Below are 15,268 nucleotides of genomic sequence, written 5' to 3' on the forward strand. Positions count from 1 at the left end.
CTGCAGTAATCTTCGCACCTATAAATACAAAGTCTTTCACTGCTTCTACATTTTCTCCCTCTATTTGCCAGTTATCAATCAAGCTGGGTGCCATAATCTTGGTTTTTTTCAGGTTTAGCTGCAAGCCAGCTTTTGCACTTTCTTCTTTCACCTTCATCATAAGACTCCTCAGTTCCTCTTCGCTTTCAGCCATCAAAGTGGTATCATCTGCATATCTGAGATTGTTAATGTTTCCTCCAGCAATTTTAACTCCAGCATTGGATTCCTCAAGCCCAGCATGTCGCATGATGTGTTCTGTGTACAAGCTGAATAGGTAGGGTGAGAGTATACAGCCCTGCCGCACTCCTTTCCCAATCTTAAACCAGTCTGTTGTTCCGTGGTCTGTTCTTACTGTTGCTACTTGGTCATTATACAGATTCTTCAGGAGGCATACAAGATGACTTGGTATCCCCATACCACTAAGAACTTGCCACAATTTGTTATGGTCCACACAGTCAAAGGCTTTAGAATAGTCAATAAAATAGAAATAGATGTTTTTTTCTGAAACTCCCTGGCCTTTTCCATTATCCATCGGATATTGGCAATTTGGTCCCTAGTTCCTCTGCCTTTTCTAAACCCAGCTTGTACATCTGGCAATTCTCGCTCCATGAATTTCTGAAGTCTACCTTGCAGGATCTTGAGCATTACCTTACTGGCATGTGAAATGAGTGCCACTGTTCAATAGTTTGAACATTCTTTAGTGTTTCCCTTTTTTGGTATGGGGATATAAGTTGATTTTTTTCCAATCTGATGGCCATTCTTGTGTTTTCCAAATTTGCTGGCATATAGCATGCATTACCTTGAAAGCATCATCTTGCAAAATTTTGAACAGTTCAGCTGGGATGCCATCGTCTCCTGCTGCCTTGTTATTAGGAAATTAGTATATTTAATAAGGCCATGCAAATAATAGTTTCAGAGACTCAATCCAAAGATGATTTGATTGAATCACCTGCAAATTAAATCTTTAAATCCAATATTGGATCACTCCTTTGGATTGAATTGCCAAAGTGGTTTGATGTGTTGAATCAAATATCAAATTTATTTCAACTGATTCAGCAGTTTGATGTATTTTTGCCCACATGCACACACATGAGAAAGAGATAGAGTATTGAATCAAGATTAAAATTAAGACTGATTTGACAAATTGAACAAAATTGATTTATTGAACCAAAGTGATGGTTCAAATTCAGTCTTGGATGTTTAGTATACCCTAATGTTTAATTCCTCATCCATCACCATTTTTATTCTCCAAATTGTTCCCACAAACCATTATTTTTCATCTACAGCAGAGGTGGTATTGGGAGGTGGTATTTAATAACAGGGAGTGAAATATACACAGGCAGTGCAATAATACAAAGTAAGTGACAGTGGTCATGAATTTTGTATCTTAAAATAGCCAAAAACCAAAATTTGGCAGTGTTGTTCAAGAACATACACTTGAAACCATAGCTATCTGGCCCTCAGTGTATGGGTTCTGATTCATGACAGTGTGAAGTCAAGTCTAGAATCTGTTAAAGTAGGAAACAATGAATTGGAACTGAAAAACTGGATAGGCAAAATATTCATTCTCCACTTTCAAGCAATTCCTTTAAAGCTGATTTTCAAGGTCTAGTACAGGGCCAGGCTTTAAAAATAAAGATTGTATGAATGCCTAAGTCAGTGGTTCTCACCAGTATTCACACTACTGCTGAGACATGGAAGTATTCAAAGTAAGATATATTGTAAGTTTGAAAAACTTTAGGTAAATCTTAAAACTTATTGAAAATGATAAAAAACAATAATATAATGCCTTTATGCATCTATATGTCCTCCTTCAAAAAACAGAACATTGTTTCGATCTTCACAGGTCCCAGAATAGTTTTTGATAGACTGAAAGGATGCTAGACTTCGAAAGTTGAGAATTATTGGCCTAGGTTGTCCTCACAAACACAGGATGCTATTTAATGCATGAAAGCTTAGTTAAGGTAATTTTATCTGGGCTGGAAAACCCCAGATAGCCACAAGATGGCAACATTCTGTTCTGTTTCTCTTTGCTCCCATCTAGAAGTCATCTGAACTTTTTGCAGCCCGGATATGGTAACCCTAGGCAATGGGATCCATTTTTTTTTTTTTAATATTACGTATTATGTTAATATTATAGTAAACATTTTCTTATTTGTTGATGAATTGCAAATACATTAACACAGATAGTAATTAAAATAACTAATTTGAAAGAAGGTTTACTATAAGCCCTTACATGTTTTTTGTTCACCTAAGTTCTATAGGAAATAATAAGAGCTGAAAAAATAATATCATTAACAAAGCTTCTTCTTCCACTAAGACACTTTCATTCTCATTATGATATTGTCACCAAGTAGCATATATTTTCTTCAGCAAAGGATCGTTACCTTGTCGTGGTGCTGGAGCTTGAGCACCTCAATGATGCCATGAGCTAAACCGTGAAGGGCCACCCAAGACGGGAAGGTCATGACAGAGAGGTCAGACTAAATGCGATCCCTGGGGAAGGTAATGGCAACCCACCCCAGTATTCTTGCCGTGAAAACTAAATCGATCAGTACAACCAGAGATATGTCGGTATACCATCGGAAGATGAGACCCCCAGGTCGGAAGATGGTCAAAATGCTACTGGGGAGGGACAGAGGATGAGCTCAACTAGCCCCAGACGTGATGACGCAGCTAGCTCAAAGCCGAAAGGACGGCTAGTGGCCGACGGTGCTGGTGGTGAACGGCAAATCCGATGTTCTAAGGATCAACACACCATTGGAACCTGGAATGTAAGATCTATGAGCCAGGGCAAATTGGATGTGGTTATTGGTGAGATGTCAAGATTAAAGATAGACATTTTGCGCGTCAGTGAACTGAAATGGACTGGAATGGGCCACTTCACATCAAATGACCACCAGATCTACTACTGTGGACAAGAGGACCACAGAAGAAATGGAGTAGCCTTCATAATTAATAGTAAAGTGGCTAAAGCAGTGCTTGAATACAACCCAAAAAACGACAGAATGATCTCAATTCGAATTCAGGGCAAGCCATCTAACATCACAGTGATCCAAATATACGCCCCAACCACAAATGCTGAAGAAGCTGAAGTAGAGCAGTTCTATGAGGATCTGCAGCACCTACTGGACAACACGCCTAAAAGAGATGTTATTTTCATCACAGGAGACTGGAATGCTAAGGTGGGCAGTCAAATGACACCTCGAATTACAGGTAAGTATGGCCTGGGAGAACAAAATGAAGCAGGACATAGGCAGATAGAATTTTGCCAAGACAATTCACTCTGCATAACAAACACTCTCTTCCAACAACCTAAGAGACGGCTTTATACATGGACTTCACCAGATGGACAACACCGAAATCAGATTGATTACATCCTTTGCAGCCAAAGGTGGCGGACATCTGTACAGTCGGTAAAAACAAGACCTGGAGCTGACTGTAGTTCAGATCACGAACTTCTTCTTGCACAATTTAGGATCAGACTAAAGAGATTAGGAAAGACCCACAGATCAGCTAGATATGAGCTCACTAATATTCCTAAGGAATATGCAGTGGAGGTGAAGAATAGATTTTAAGGGACTGGACTTAGTAGACAGGGTCCTGGAAGAACTCTGGACAGAAGTTGGCAGCATTGTTCAGGAGGCGGCAACAAAATACATCCCAAAGAAAGAGAAAACCAAGAAGGCAAAATGGCTGTCTGCTGAGACACTAGAAGTAGCCCAAGAAAGAAGGAAAGCAAAAGGCAACAGTGATAGGGGGAGATATGCCCAATTAAATGCAAAATTCCAGAGGTTAGCCAGAAGAGATAAGGAATTATTTTTAAACAAGCAATGTGCAGAAGTGGAAGAAGACAATAGAATAGGAAGGACAAGAGACCTGTTCCAGAAAATTAGAAACATTGGAGGTAAATTCCAGGCAAAAATGGGCATGATCAAAAACAAAGATGGCAAGGACCTAACAGAAGAAGAAGAGATCAAGAAAAGGTGGCAAGAATATAAAGAAGACCTGTATAGGAAGGATAACAATATCGGGGATAGCTTTGATGGTGTGGTCAGTGAGCTAGAGCCAGACATCCTGAAGAGTGAGGTTGAGTGGGCCTTAAGAAGCATTGCTAATAACAAGGCAGCAGGAGACGACGGCATCCCAGCTGAACTGTTCAAAATCTTGCAAAATGATGCTGTCAAGGTAATGCATGCTATATGCCAGCAAATTTGGAAAACACAAGAATGGCCATCAGATTGGAAAAAATCAACTTATATCCCCATACCAACAAAGGGGAACACTAAAGAATGTTCAAACTATCGAACAGTGGCACTCATTTCACATGCCAGTAAGGTAATGCTCAAGATCCTGCAAGGTAAACTTCAGCAATTCATGGAGCGAGAATTGCCAGATGTACAAGCTGGCTTTAGAAAAGGCAGAGGAACTAGGGACCAAATTGCCAATATCCGATGGATAATGGAAAAAGCCAGGGAGTTTCAGAAAAACATCTATTTCTGTTTTATTGACTATTCTAAAGCCTTTGACTGTGTGGACCATAACAAATTGTGGCAAGTTCTTAGTGGTATGGGGATACCAAGTCATCTTGTATCCCTCCTGAAGAATCTGTATAACAACCAAGTAGCAACAGTAAGAACAGACCACGGAACAACGGACTGGTTTAAGATTGGGAAAGGAGTACGGCAGGGCTGTATACTCTCACCCTACCTATTAAACTTGTATGCAGAACACATCATGCGACATGCTGGGCTTGAGGAATCCAAGGCTGGAGTTAAAATCGCTGGAAGAAACATTAAGAATCTCAGATATGCAGATGATACCACTTTGATGGCTGAAAGTGAAGAGGAACTGAGGAGTCTTATGATGAAGGTGAAAGAAGAAAGTGCAAAAGCTGGCTTGCAGCTAAACCTCAAAAAAACCAAGATTATGGCAACCAGCTTGATTGATAACTGACAAATAGAGGGAGAAAATGTAGAAGCAGTGAAAGACTTTGTATTCCTAGGTGCAAAGATTACTGCAGATGCTGACTGCAGTGAGGAAATCAGAAGACGCTTAATCCTTGGGAGAAGAGCAATGACAAATCTCGATAAAATAGTTAAGAGCAGAGACATCACACTGACAACAAAGGCCCGCATAGTTAAAGCAATGGTGTTTCCCGTAGTAACATATGGCTGCGAGAGCTGGACCATAAGGAAGGCTGAGAGAAGGAAGATCGATGCTTTTGAACTGTGGTGTTGGAGGAAAATTCTGAGAGTGCCTTGGACTGCAAGAAGATCCAACCAGTCCATCCTCCAGGAAATAAAGCCAGACTGCTCACTTGAGGGAATGATATTAAAGGCAAAACTGAAATACTTTGGCCACATAATGAGAAGACAGGACACCCTGGAGAAGATGCTGATGCTAGGGAGAGTGGAGGGCAAAAGGAAGAGGGGCCGACCAAGGGCAAGGTGGATGGATGATATTCTAGAGGTGACGGACTCATCCCTGGGGGAGCTGGGGGTGTTGACGACTGACAGGAAGCTCTGGCGTGGGCTGGTCCATGAAGTTACGAAGAGTCGGAAGCGACTAAACGAATAAACAACAACAGCATATATTTTATAGCATATCTGAGTTCAGCAGCTTGTTTGATTGATCACCCTATCACACCCCTGAATCTTAAGTAGACCTCTTACCCAAGTGATGAATGAAAATCAATACACACATTACATAAGTGTGATAAAAAATGAACCCAGACTAGAATTTGTGGAAGCAGCATGCTCTGTGGTATGTGGCATTCTGGAATCGCATTGCTATGCAGCCTGGCTTATAGCTCAACTGCAATGTTTTTGACATTGTTTGTGAGTACAGGAGCCTATACATGAAGCAATGTACCCTCCTATTATGATTTGAAAGGCTAAGGTGTCCTGGAGCTGCTGAAGACATCTAAATAATTATCATGCAAACTCTGATTATCAAAATAATTACAAAAGAAGAGGAGGAGGAGGAGGAGGAGGAGGAGGAGGAGGAGGAGGAGGAGGAGGAGGAGGAGGAGGAGGAGGAGGAGGAGGAGGAGGAGGAGGAGGAGGAGGAGGAGGAGGAGGAGGAGGAGGAGGAGGAAGAGGAAGAGGAAGAGGAAGAGGAAGAGGAAGAGGAAGAGGAAGAGGAAGAGGAAGAGGAAGAGGAAGAGGAAGAGGAAGAGGAAGAGGAAGAGGAAGAGGAAGAAGAAGAAGAAGAAGAAGAAGAAGAAGAAGAAGAAGAAGAAGAAGAAGAAGAAGAAGAAGCTTTCCCAACAATGTTTTCTGTGTGAGACTCAGTGGTCTGTAAACATATAGGGAACCAACACTTTTTTTTTTTTTAAGGAGACAAATGAGGTGGAAAACAATAATGAATCAATGAAGGAGTTCATAGCACTTGATCAGTTGTCCAGAACATAGGTTACATTGGGTGGAGAAGTCCTGCCTTTTCAGTTGTGACCTTTCATAAGGAGCTGCTTAGGCCAAACATGTTTAACTTCAGCATTATAACAATAAAAGTTGAGAGACAAAAACATTTCCCTGTGCCCTTATATTATTACTGCCAGGTGTCCAAACTCAGAACCACTGGGTCTTTCTGGGGTTGAGCCTGATCTGTTGTTCCCCATCCTTCAAACCCTCCAGGCACTGGGAAAGCAACTCAGAATCATCTTCTGTTTGGTCTTGGATCAAGTTATACAGCTAAGTATCACCAGCATACTGATGATAAAAGCCTGTGCTGTCAGAGGACCTCCCCCAGTGGTTTCATGTAGATTTTAAATAGAAAGGGAGACAGTATAAATTTCTGTGGCAACAGAGAGAGACCTGACCTTCCTCACAACTGGAACTGTCTTCAAAGGAAGGAGGAAAACTTCTGCAACACAGCACCCCCACCCACCCCCATTCCCAGTTTCTGGTGGCAGTACAGAAAGTTATCATGATTGACCGTATCAAAGGCAGTTGAGAACAGGATTGGGAGGATCATGCCTCAGGTCATGGAGAAGAGTGATCAGTGGAACCTTGGTACTATGCCCAAGCTTGAATTCTGACTGAAAAGGATCCAGATAATCCATTTCATCTAGGGTCCTCCTCAGCTCCAGAGCCATCACCTTCTTAACAACCTTCCCCAGAAAGGTGAGGTAGGAGATTGGTTACTTCTCTCTCTTTCTCAAGGATGTATTTATGCAACCTCCTGCCAGCTCTCTGGAAGCTTTCCTCAATTAGGAATGAGAGGGATCTAACCTACAGATGGCAGACCTGATGTTACAGATGACCCTACCCACTTCCTCAAACTCATCCCAGATAATATTGCAAGATATAGTCTCAGTCACCCCTACTGGATTTGTCCAGCTGTCATCTAACTCCAAGCAAATCTCAGTGATTTTATCCTCCAGAAACCTTGCAAATATAGCGACCCAATAAATGTACTTTCAGCCCATCCTTCCTCAAAAGGTTATGGGACACTTTATAAAGGGCTGTTGGTTGGCAATCCAAGGATGCAGTAAGGCTGGAGAAGTATTGCCTTTTTGCCTCTGTTATTGCCTTAAGTGTAGGCTTAAGCCTGAACAATTACCCATGTTTAGTCACACTTGCTTTTGTCTTTCACTGGTGGTGCTGTAGGCATTTCTTTTTGCTGGTTCATGTCCCAGAGCTCTTCAAAAAATGATTAACAGGATTTTTTCCCCCCATTCTGTCAGATACACAGGACTGCTGTGCCGGTTTTCCACTGGGTCTTAACTTTTGCCTTTTGATGAGAGAAGTGGAAATAGTCTATTATTATTGAAACCTGGATGGAATATAGGTGACTGGTTCTATCATTCATACTTATTCCTACAAGTTTATCTGATGCAGCAAAGTCCCAAAGGGCAACACACTGTTGTCACTCTCATTCATGACTCCACTGTTTCCAGGCAGGCTATGTGATAATGCCTACATTTTGCTGAATGCCTGCATTTGGTTCTGAGTATTTATCCCTGAACTTGTATACATTGAGCATGTGATGAAAGTGGATGATAGACTAGAACAATGATAATTCTTGGCAAGATTGGTTGTGTTGGTTGTTAACTGACCACACTGGATGAACTTTCTAACTTTTATGAGGAGTGGTTTCAGATATACTGATATCCCTGATTTTTCTAGAAAGTGGAGAAGATTTTGTGACATCATCACATCTAAGCATTCTGCCTGTTGTAATTCATGAAACTGCCTAGTTAATTGGGGCCCCTGAGGTACAAAATAGATGGGAAGACATTTAAAACATCAATCGGGGCTGTATAAAGACCTTGTGGTACCTGAGAAAATAGGAATGTCTCCCCTTCCATTTCAGATATAGACCTGCCATCAACAGAGGAAATCTCAAGTCAGGCATAACCAAGTGGATCTTAGAACCCATCTCCATCCCTGCTTTCTACCACTGACTACTATGACAACCAGAACATTTTACAAGTAGACAAGATTACTGTATTTTTAGGATTTCGAGCTGGACAGCCTCCTATGACTAAGTTAATACCACAATTAGAAAGCTTTAAGGCAAGAATTTTCTAGCAATATATAGATTATGGTAAGACCTTAAATAGTTGCAATGTCAATTCATTTGCATTTCTGTCACAGATGGTGAATGAACTTAGAGGCTTTTTGAACATATCAGAATTATTAAAAAATCCATACTCTGAGGGAATCGAGGTGGATTGTCATTGATGTCAGTCAGGGTAATGTTCACCATGGTGGTTCCTGATAATCCGCCCATCTGGCCCCCCATATCCTTGGCTTGGATGACCACTTGGTACTGTTCTCGATTTTCTCTGCTCATATCTGGCAAAGCAGTCTTGATTATACCTTGTGGAAAAGAATAGAGGGGGAAAAAAAATAAATGATTGAAGAGAGGCAGAGAGAGATGAAAAAGAGTATTAAAATGGATTTGTGTCAGATATGCTGTACCAGTTAATCCACAACAAACAAACATAACTGAAGGTGTATGTAATGAAATAAAACTTTCAGTTCAGTTTAATGTCACAGCAAAGAAAAAAAGGGGGAGACTCCTATTTTTAGATGGGCAGTCAAATCAATGTAATTATCTTTCTAGCAAAACAGAGAACACGCTAAAATGGCTACATCTGTTATAATGAAACTTTGTGTGTGTGTGCTTGTGTGTGTGTGTGTGTGTGTGTGAGAGAGAGAGAGAGAGAGAGAGAGAGAGAGAGATTTTAAAGCCAATCCCAAAAGATGTAATACTGTACGTAGGCATTTGCAGTCCTCTCCAGGATCATGGGAGGGACTTGATCTGTACATGAAGCAGATGGTATCATTTCAATGTGAGGAAGCACTTTCTAAACTATTCCTGCATGTAAACATTAAACTACCACATGAGAGAGAAGAATCCTTCTAATGTATTACAGTATATATTATATAGAGGAGAGGGAAGATAAATCTAACTTGGCAATAACCATTTGCAGACTTGAATGGCACAATCCAAATTATTATCTTATCATTGCAATGTGTCCTTCTGTTGCATGTGAGAACAATTTCTTCCTAAATCATTGTTAACACTCAGGGCGAAAATGAAACAGGGCACTTAAGATGATAAGGAAAGAGACAATATGTTTACCTACCTAGTTGTACTCTTCTCCCCATTATCTCTTTCATTATTTTTATGCTGACTGAACAATGTGCAAATTCACTAAGTAAAAGCCAAGGTGATCATCTTTGCTATTACTGAAACTTCTGTTCCTTTTTTTTTTTTTTTTTTGAACATCCTTATAGGTAAAGCATTCTTACAATTTTAACTGAACTGGCTCAGAACTGGTATGTGTGGGTGTGAGGGATTGTTTTGTTTTGTTTATTTGGCCTCTTGTGGCACATTAGCTATTCCAAAATATCATGCAACTCATGCAACTTAATCCATCCAGCAGCTGTGGCTTCACATTCACCATGGTCATGTAAACGATTTGCAAATGAAGCCAGAGGACCAGGTTGATGAATCAGCTGCCCTCCTATAGTTCATGGCCAGTTTTCAGTCTGGCTTATCTCAGAGATGATTTCCACAGCCAGTAAAACAGGCTGACAAGGCTGGCATTTGCTGAAGTCTCAAAGTTGACAAACTATTGTTCCAGAAGAAACACCATGAGAAAATGTTCGGTTTGCTCACCCCCCCACCCCCAAGCTGAGACGAGACACTAACAATTGCTTGCCCAACAATATTCTACCTCATATCTTGAAATTAACAGTGAACATTCCAGCTGGACAAGCATGTATAACAGCATTTGAATAAATCATTTAAAAGAAAAAAAAGGTATAGAACTTTGAAAAACTCATTAAAGCTGTCAATTCCTATACATCACTGGAACAATGCAAAGCTCACATAACCAAAACAAAGCAAGTCAATGGATATTCTAACCTGTTTCTGGATCCACTGAGAAATATGGCTGACCCTGGAGGATGCTATATACAATTTTGGCACTGTTGCCATAGTTAGCGTCATCAGCATCTGTGGCTGTCACTTGGATGACAGAAGTGCCTGAATAGCAACAAGAACAAAAATCCACAATATGAAATTAAATGAAGTTGTACTGATAGAAAACCATGGTAGGAATGACATTATTTACACTCAAAGATAAATGAACGAATGGATCCCATATATATAATTCAACTGTTTGGTTCTGATTCAGAATATATTCTGAATCCAGTTCAGGGCCCCATAACAATTATGGTGTGTTATAAGACAAAGATAAATTTGGGAAGCAGTTGATACAGGGTTGATACAGTCTCTGTCTGGATCAAGACCATGTTCTGGACTGAAGACTAAGATCTAATTGCTGTTGTTTTCCTTCAAAATAAAGTGGCTGCTTTAAGAATCTCTTTTTAAGAATTGTGACTAATATAAGACACAGTTCACATTGCAATATGTTTGAAACTACTTGGGTCCATGATATTTAACCATTTATAGAAATCATGATCACAAAATGGGCAATGGACATTAGTTATGAGATTGCTGTTTTTTTTAAAGTAAGTTCATTTACATATCTGTTTGGAAAGGTATTTCCAAACCACTACATGGCCTTAAGAAAGTTATATACCTAGCTTGTTTATACACCAAGAAACTTTGCTATCTAAGGTAAAAGGTATAAGATGGAACAATTCTTAAAATTTCATATAAAGTGGATTGGCAATGGATCTTTATTTTAACACTGGGCAACATTTTCCCTATATCTGAGGGCAGCAACCTTGTTTAAAGTTTGTGGATAGGTTATGTGGTATCTACAACCATCCAGAAGAAAATGATCTGAGATTGGAGGAGAAATGGCCAAGGGTGTATAGTGAATGTTTTCAGGCACTAAACTTAGCAGACACTTCACTCTTAAAGATATTGCTAATTATACAATCTCATTTATTGGGCACATAGGAGGAGTTCTTGTGCTTTATTCCTAAATCTGTTGGAATATGTGCTTAGCCATGACTCTCCACTTTCAGGAAAATAATCAACATTGTCCTCAACTGCCAGGTCTTTTGAATTAATTGAAAAATATGTTAGTTGTTATGTATGTATATTTAGTAAGAGTTTAACTATTTTATATTGTTTTTTTTTCTTTTTGTCTATAAGTCACCATTAGCACCCTAGAGATGGAACAAGAGGGTACAAGTGGAAGCTATCTTGTATACTACAAGAATAATATAAAAAGCAATTAAACATTAATAGAAGTAACTAATAAAAACAACAGGAATTAAACAATCTTATTTTAAAGTCATTCAAAGCCAAGTGAAGCAAAGAAATGCTTTTTGCTGCTTGCCTAAATAACATTATGGATGGAGCTACTTTAAACTCCTTTGAGAGGGAATGGCATAATTAAGTTTTAGCTTCAGAAAAGAGCAAAACCACTGACCTAAAGTGGAGGATCCGAAGTGAGTTGAGGTATGCAATTAAACTTGTCTAAAATGACCTGGGGGAGGCATTTTTTCCATAACAACAAAATGGACCCCTGAATGTATTTGCCCTGTTTGAATTACAGTTATTTTCTTATGAGAATGTTAGTGATATTTCAGTGTAGAAAAATGAACAAGATAAAGTTCAGGTAAATTCAAAACCTGTCATTTCTCTGCATGTAGCTAAAAAAGAACAAATCCCAACATCGTATAGTATTTATCAAACACTTGACTTTGTTTAAAGTGTTGTAATTCTTACAGGTGGTACTATGGCTTGAGTAATTAGAGTGTAAAATGAGGATTCTTGAATTGATGGTACACAGAAGTATATAACACTATTGGTTTCCCATTCTTTTAAACCAAAAGGCATCACTTCAATTTTTCTTGCTTTAAAAAGAATATTTTGACTGCATCTTGCATCTAAATATGAATGTTTATTGTTGAACAAAGAAGCATATATTAGGGATGTTAACATTAAAGGACAGAAAGAGATTGCATCTGGGACATTAAAACTGAAAGCAGGAGAGAAAGTTATTCAAAACAACAAGGACTTTGGGGAAATTATTGTAAAATGGACTAACATTAAAAACCCACATATTAGGAGATATCACATGCAAACAACTTTATATGTTAGGGAAAGCTGTAAATAATGAACAGATAAAGGTTGTGAAGTATAAACAAATATAGAATCATTTTGTCAAAGGTTTCTTGAAACCTGGAGTGAGGCTTAGTGATGATTTATCACTTGGACTAATCTAACACTCTTAATTTTTCTATACACATTTATTACACACTTGGTGACTGACATTTTTAAGTGTGAATAGGCTGCTCTGAAACACAGTTAATTTGAAATATGGAAGTCTCAGTAATATTAGATTTGCAATAGCCCAGTCACATATGCAAGCTATCCCATAACACAGCACCTATTAAACAACAATCATGCACATGCAAGCCTAATATTGAGCAGTGCATGGTGGGTTGTATCCACACACATATTGAGAAATCACTGTATCAAGGAATATCCCACATGAATCTACTCAATAGCAGTCTGTCATATGGACATTACTTTTAGTTCAAGCACTGGTAATCTATTATATGAGTCAGATTGATGTAGTGATTAAGGCATCAGGCTAGAAACTGGGAGACTGTGAGTTCTAGTCCCACCTTAGGCACAAAGCCAGTGGGTGACCTTGAGCCAGTCACTCTCTCAGCCCTAGGAAGAAGGAAATAGCAAACCACTTCTGAAATCTTGCCAATAAAACTGCAGGGACTAGTCCAGGCAGTTACCAGGAGTCAACAATGACTCGAAGGCACACATCAACAATATACCTATGACTCACAGTATAGACATTTTGAATTGTGTTGAGATGCTTAGCTTGCACTTTCCCTATGCAGAGAAGCATCTCACAGAAGCTTCTGCCTCCACTGTGTACTGAGGCCTGACCAATCTGCTTCAGTTGGTCACTTTGCTTCAACAGAAAGTACTTTTGAAAAGCCAAGCTTTGTGGTTGCTTCACTCCCCTGGTTAGAAGTAGGGTGCTGTAGTGTGAATTTTTATGTACTGAATGCTATAGTAGTCATGGTTAACAGCCAGCGACAGACCTATTTACCATGTCTTTGATTATATACTGAAGGGCAAAGACATACAGTCTCAGATCTGGAATTGTGATCAGTTAGAATGCAGCAAATGGGATAGTCCATTTAGGAATGGGTACAGTTATCAACATCTGTTTTTTTTTTTTTTTTTTTTAAGAATATGGATGGAAAGAATGAGAAAGGACAAAGAAAAACTAAAACAGATTCATCCATTCTCAGTTCCACTTGTCACTTTAAAAAAATGTGTTAGCTAAAAATATAACATTCAGTAGAATCAGATTGTTTCTCTGGAAGAATGTACTGTATCACTTATTTTTATTTATTTATTCAATTCTAAGTCATTTTTCTTCTCCAGCAAGTGTTTAAAGTTGCTTATCGTTGCAGGCTATAGAGTCTGATTCTGACTGTTCTTGCACTTAAATTAACTTGGTCTAAAAAACTAGAAATCTGCCATAACTGCTAATTTAGTAAGTAATTCAGAAATGTGATCTCCTATTACAGACCTGCAGCTAATTATAATACATCATTCTGTTACATATATAGAGTAGGCTTCTACCGTCATCTTAAGTCAGTTGTAAAAGTGAATTTCACAAATTCGTGTGCAGAAATTTATTGCTGTACAGTATAATTTGTAGGTCTTTTTAAGCTAATGGAAAAATGGGAACTTCTGGAACTCAGTGCTCTTCAGTGGTTCTCCTCTTTCCTCTAAGGCTGGTTTCAGTGTTGGTAGGAGGGACAGTTCTGATCCTAGCCCTGCAAAGCTTGATTTAACAGCTACATGAAACCACTGGATGTGGTGGTGCAGTCATGTGATCCCTAGGGAGTAGGATGACCCCAGTTTCTATTAGCCCCTAGGCAGGTACCACTATATCCACCAGTCTGGTTCTGGGCACTGTCCAGTTTTGTTTGTATGTTTTCAGATCAGGCTCTTCCCCTGCACCCACCAGGCCTGTGTGCTGATTTGGCTTAGAGTCCTGACTTTTAAAGAGAGATCAGCTGATTAACAACTGACACTGGGTGGGTGGAGGGTCTGTGCAATGCAATGGGAAGGAGATCACCACTTCACCGTGCAATACCACCACCTGATCAGCTATTACTTGGGCTATTTAAAATAGGCTGAGCATCTTTTCAAAAGAATATTGAGTCCATAGTTAAAACTGATACATGGGGAATGGGGACTGCAAGGTCCACTGGGAGTGAAACATCTGCTTCACAATGCAACCTTGCTACTCCATCAGCTGTTATGTGAGCTACTTTTAAATAGAAGTTAACACCTAGGTTGAGTGTTGCAGTGAGAATATCTTTTCTGCACAACATGCAACCTCCCCCTGCCACAAATGCCCGTTAGTTGTGATTTAACAATGTACAAAGGGAAAGTAATATAGTGCAGTGGGAGGAGAGTCCTGTTGCCTTGCACAACTTCAGTGGATGCTGCAGTTCATCAGGAGTCTCTCTCCCACTGCACTGCACTATCCTGTCCCCACATCTGTCAACTGGCATGGTAGGTTGTACAATGTTTTGGGAGCTCTCCCTCCTGATACATGCAAGCTTTTCTCACCTGTTTCATGCGCCTGTCTGTAGTTCAACCCAAATATAAGGAGCTAATACCAAGCCAGAGAAGTGGTAACCCTGATTGCAATCCTCTGCTTTAAACTAGTCTTGGATTCTAGTCTCTTCAATTCTGTTTCTATCATAATCTTTCTTTTTTTTTTTTAATCTGGCTG

The 15,268-nt window shown here is 39.5% G+C and overlaps 1 protein-coding gene across 3 annotated transcripts in view; it reads right to left on the reverse strand.

Annotated features, from left to right (window-relative positions):
• CDH9 (cadherin 9) overlaps positions 1-15,268 on the reverse strand; it is a 113,505-nt gene that overhangs the window by 45,129 nt on the left and 53,108 nt on the right. For 2 of the 3 annotated variants that reach the window (XM_063300203.1, XM_063300202.1), the window contains exons 3-4: positions 10,426-10,545; positions 8,700-8,867 (exon numbers count right to left, since the gene is read on the reverse strand). In XM_063300203.1, the coding sequence (XP_063156273.1) occupies positions 8,700-8,867; positions 10,426-10,545 (288 nt within the window). The remainder of the gene's footprint in view (positions 1-8,699; positions 8,868-10,425; positions 10,546-15,268) is intronic. The other variant, XM_063300204.1, reaches the window with a different exon arrangement.

The sequence above is a fragment of the Candoia aspera genome, chromosome 3, assembly GCF_035149785.1.
Source record: "Candoia aspera isolate rCanAsp1 chromosome 3, rCanAsp1.hap2, whole genome shotgun sequence".
Classification (NCBI taxonomy): Eukaryota; Metazoa; Chordata; class Lepidosauria; order Squamata; family Boidae; genus Candoia; species Candoia aspera.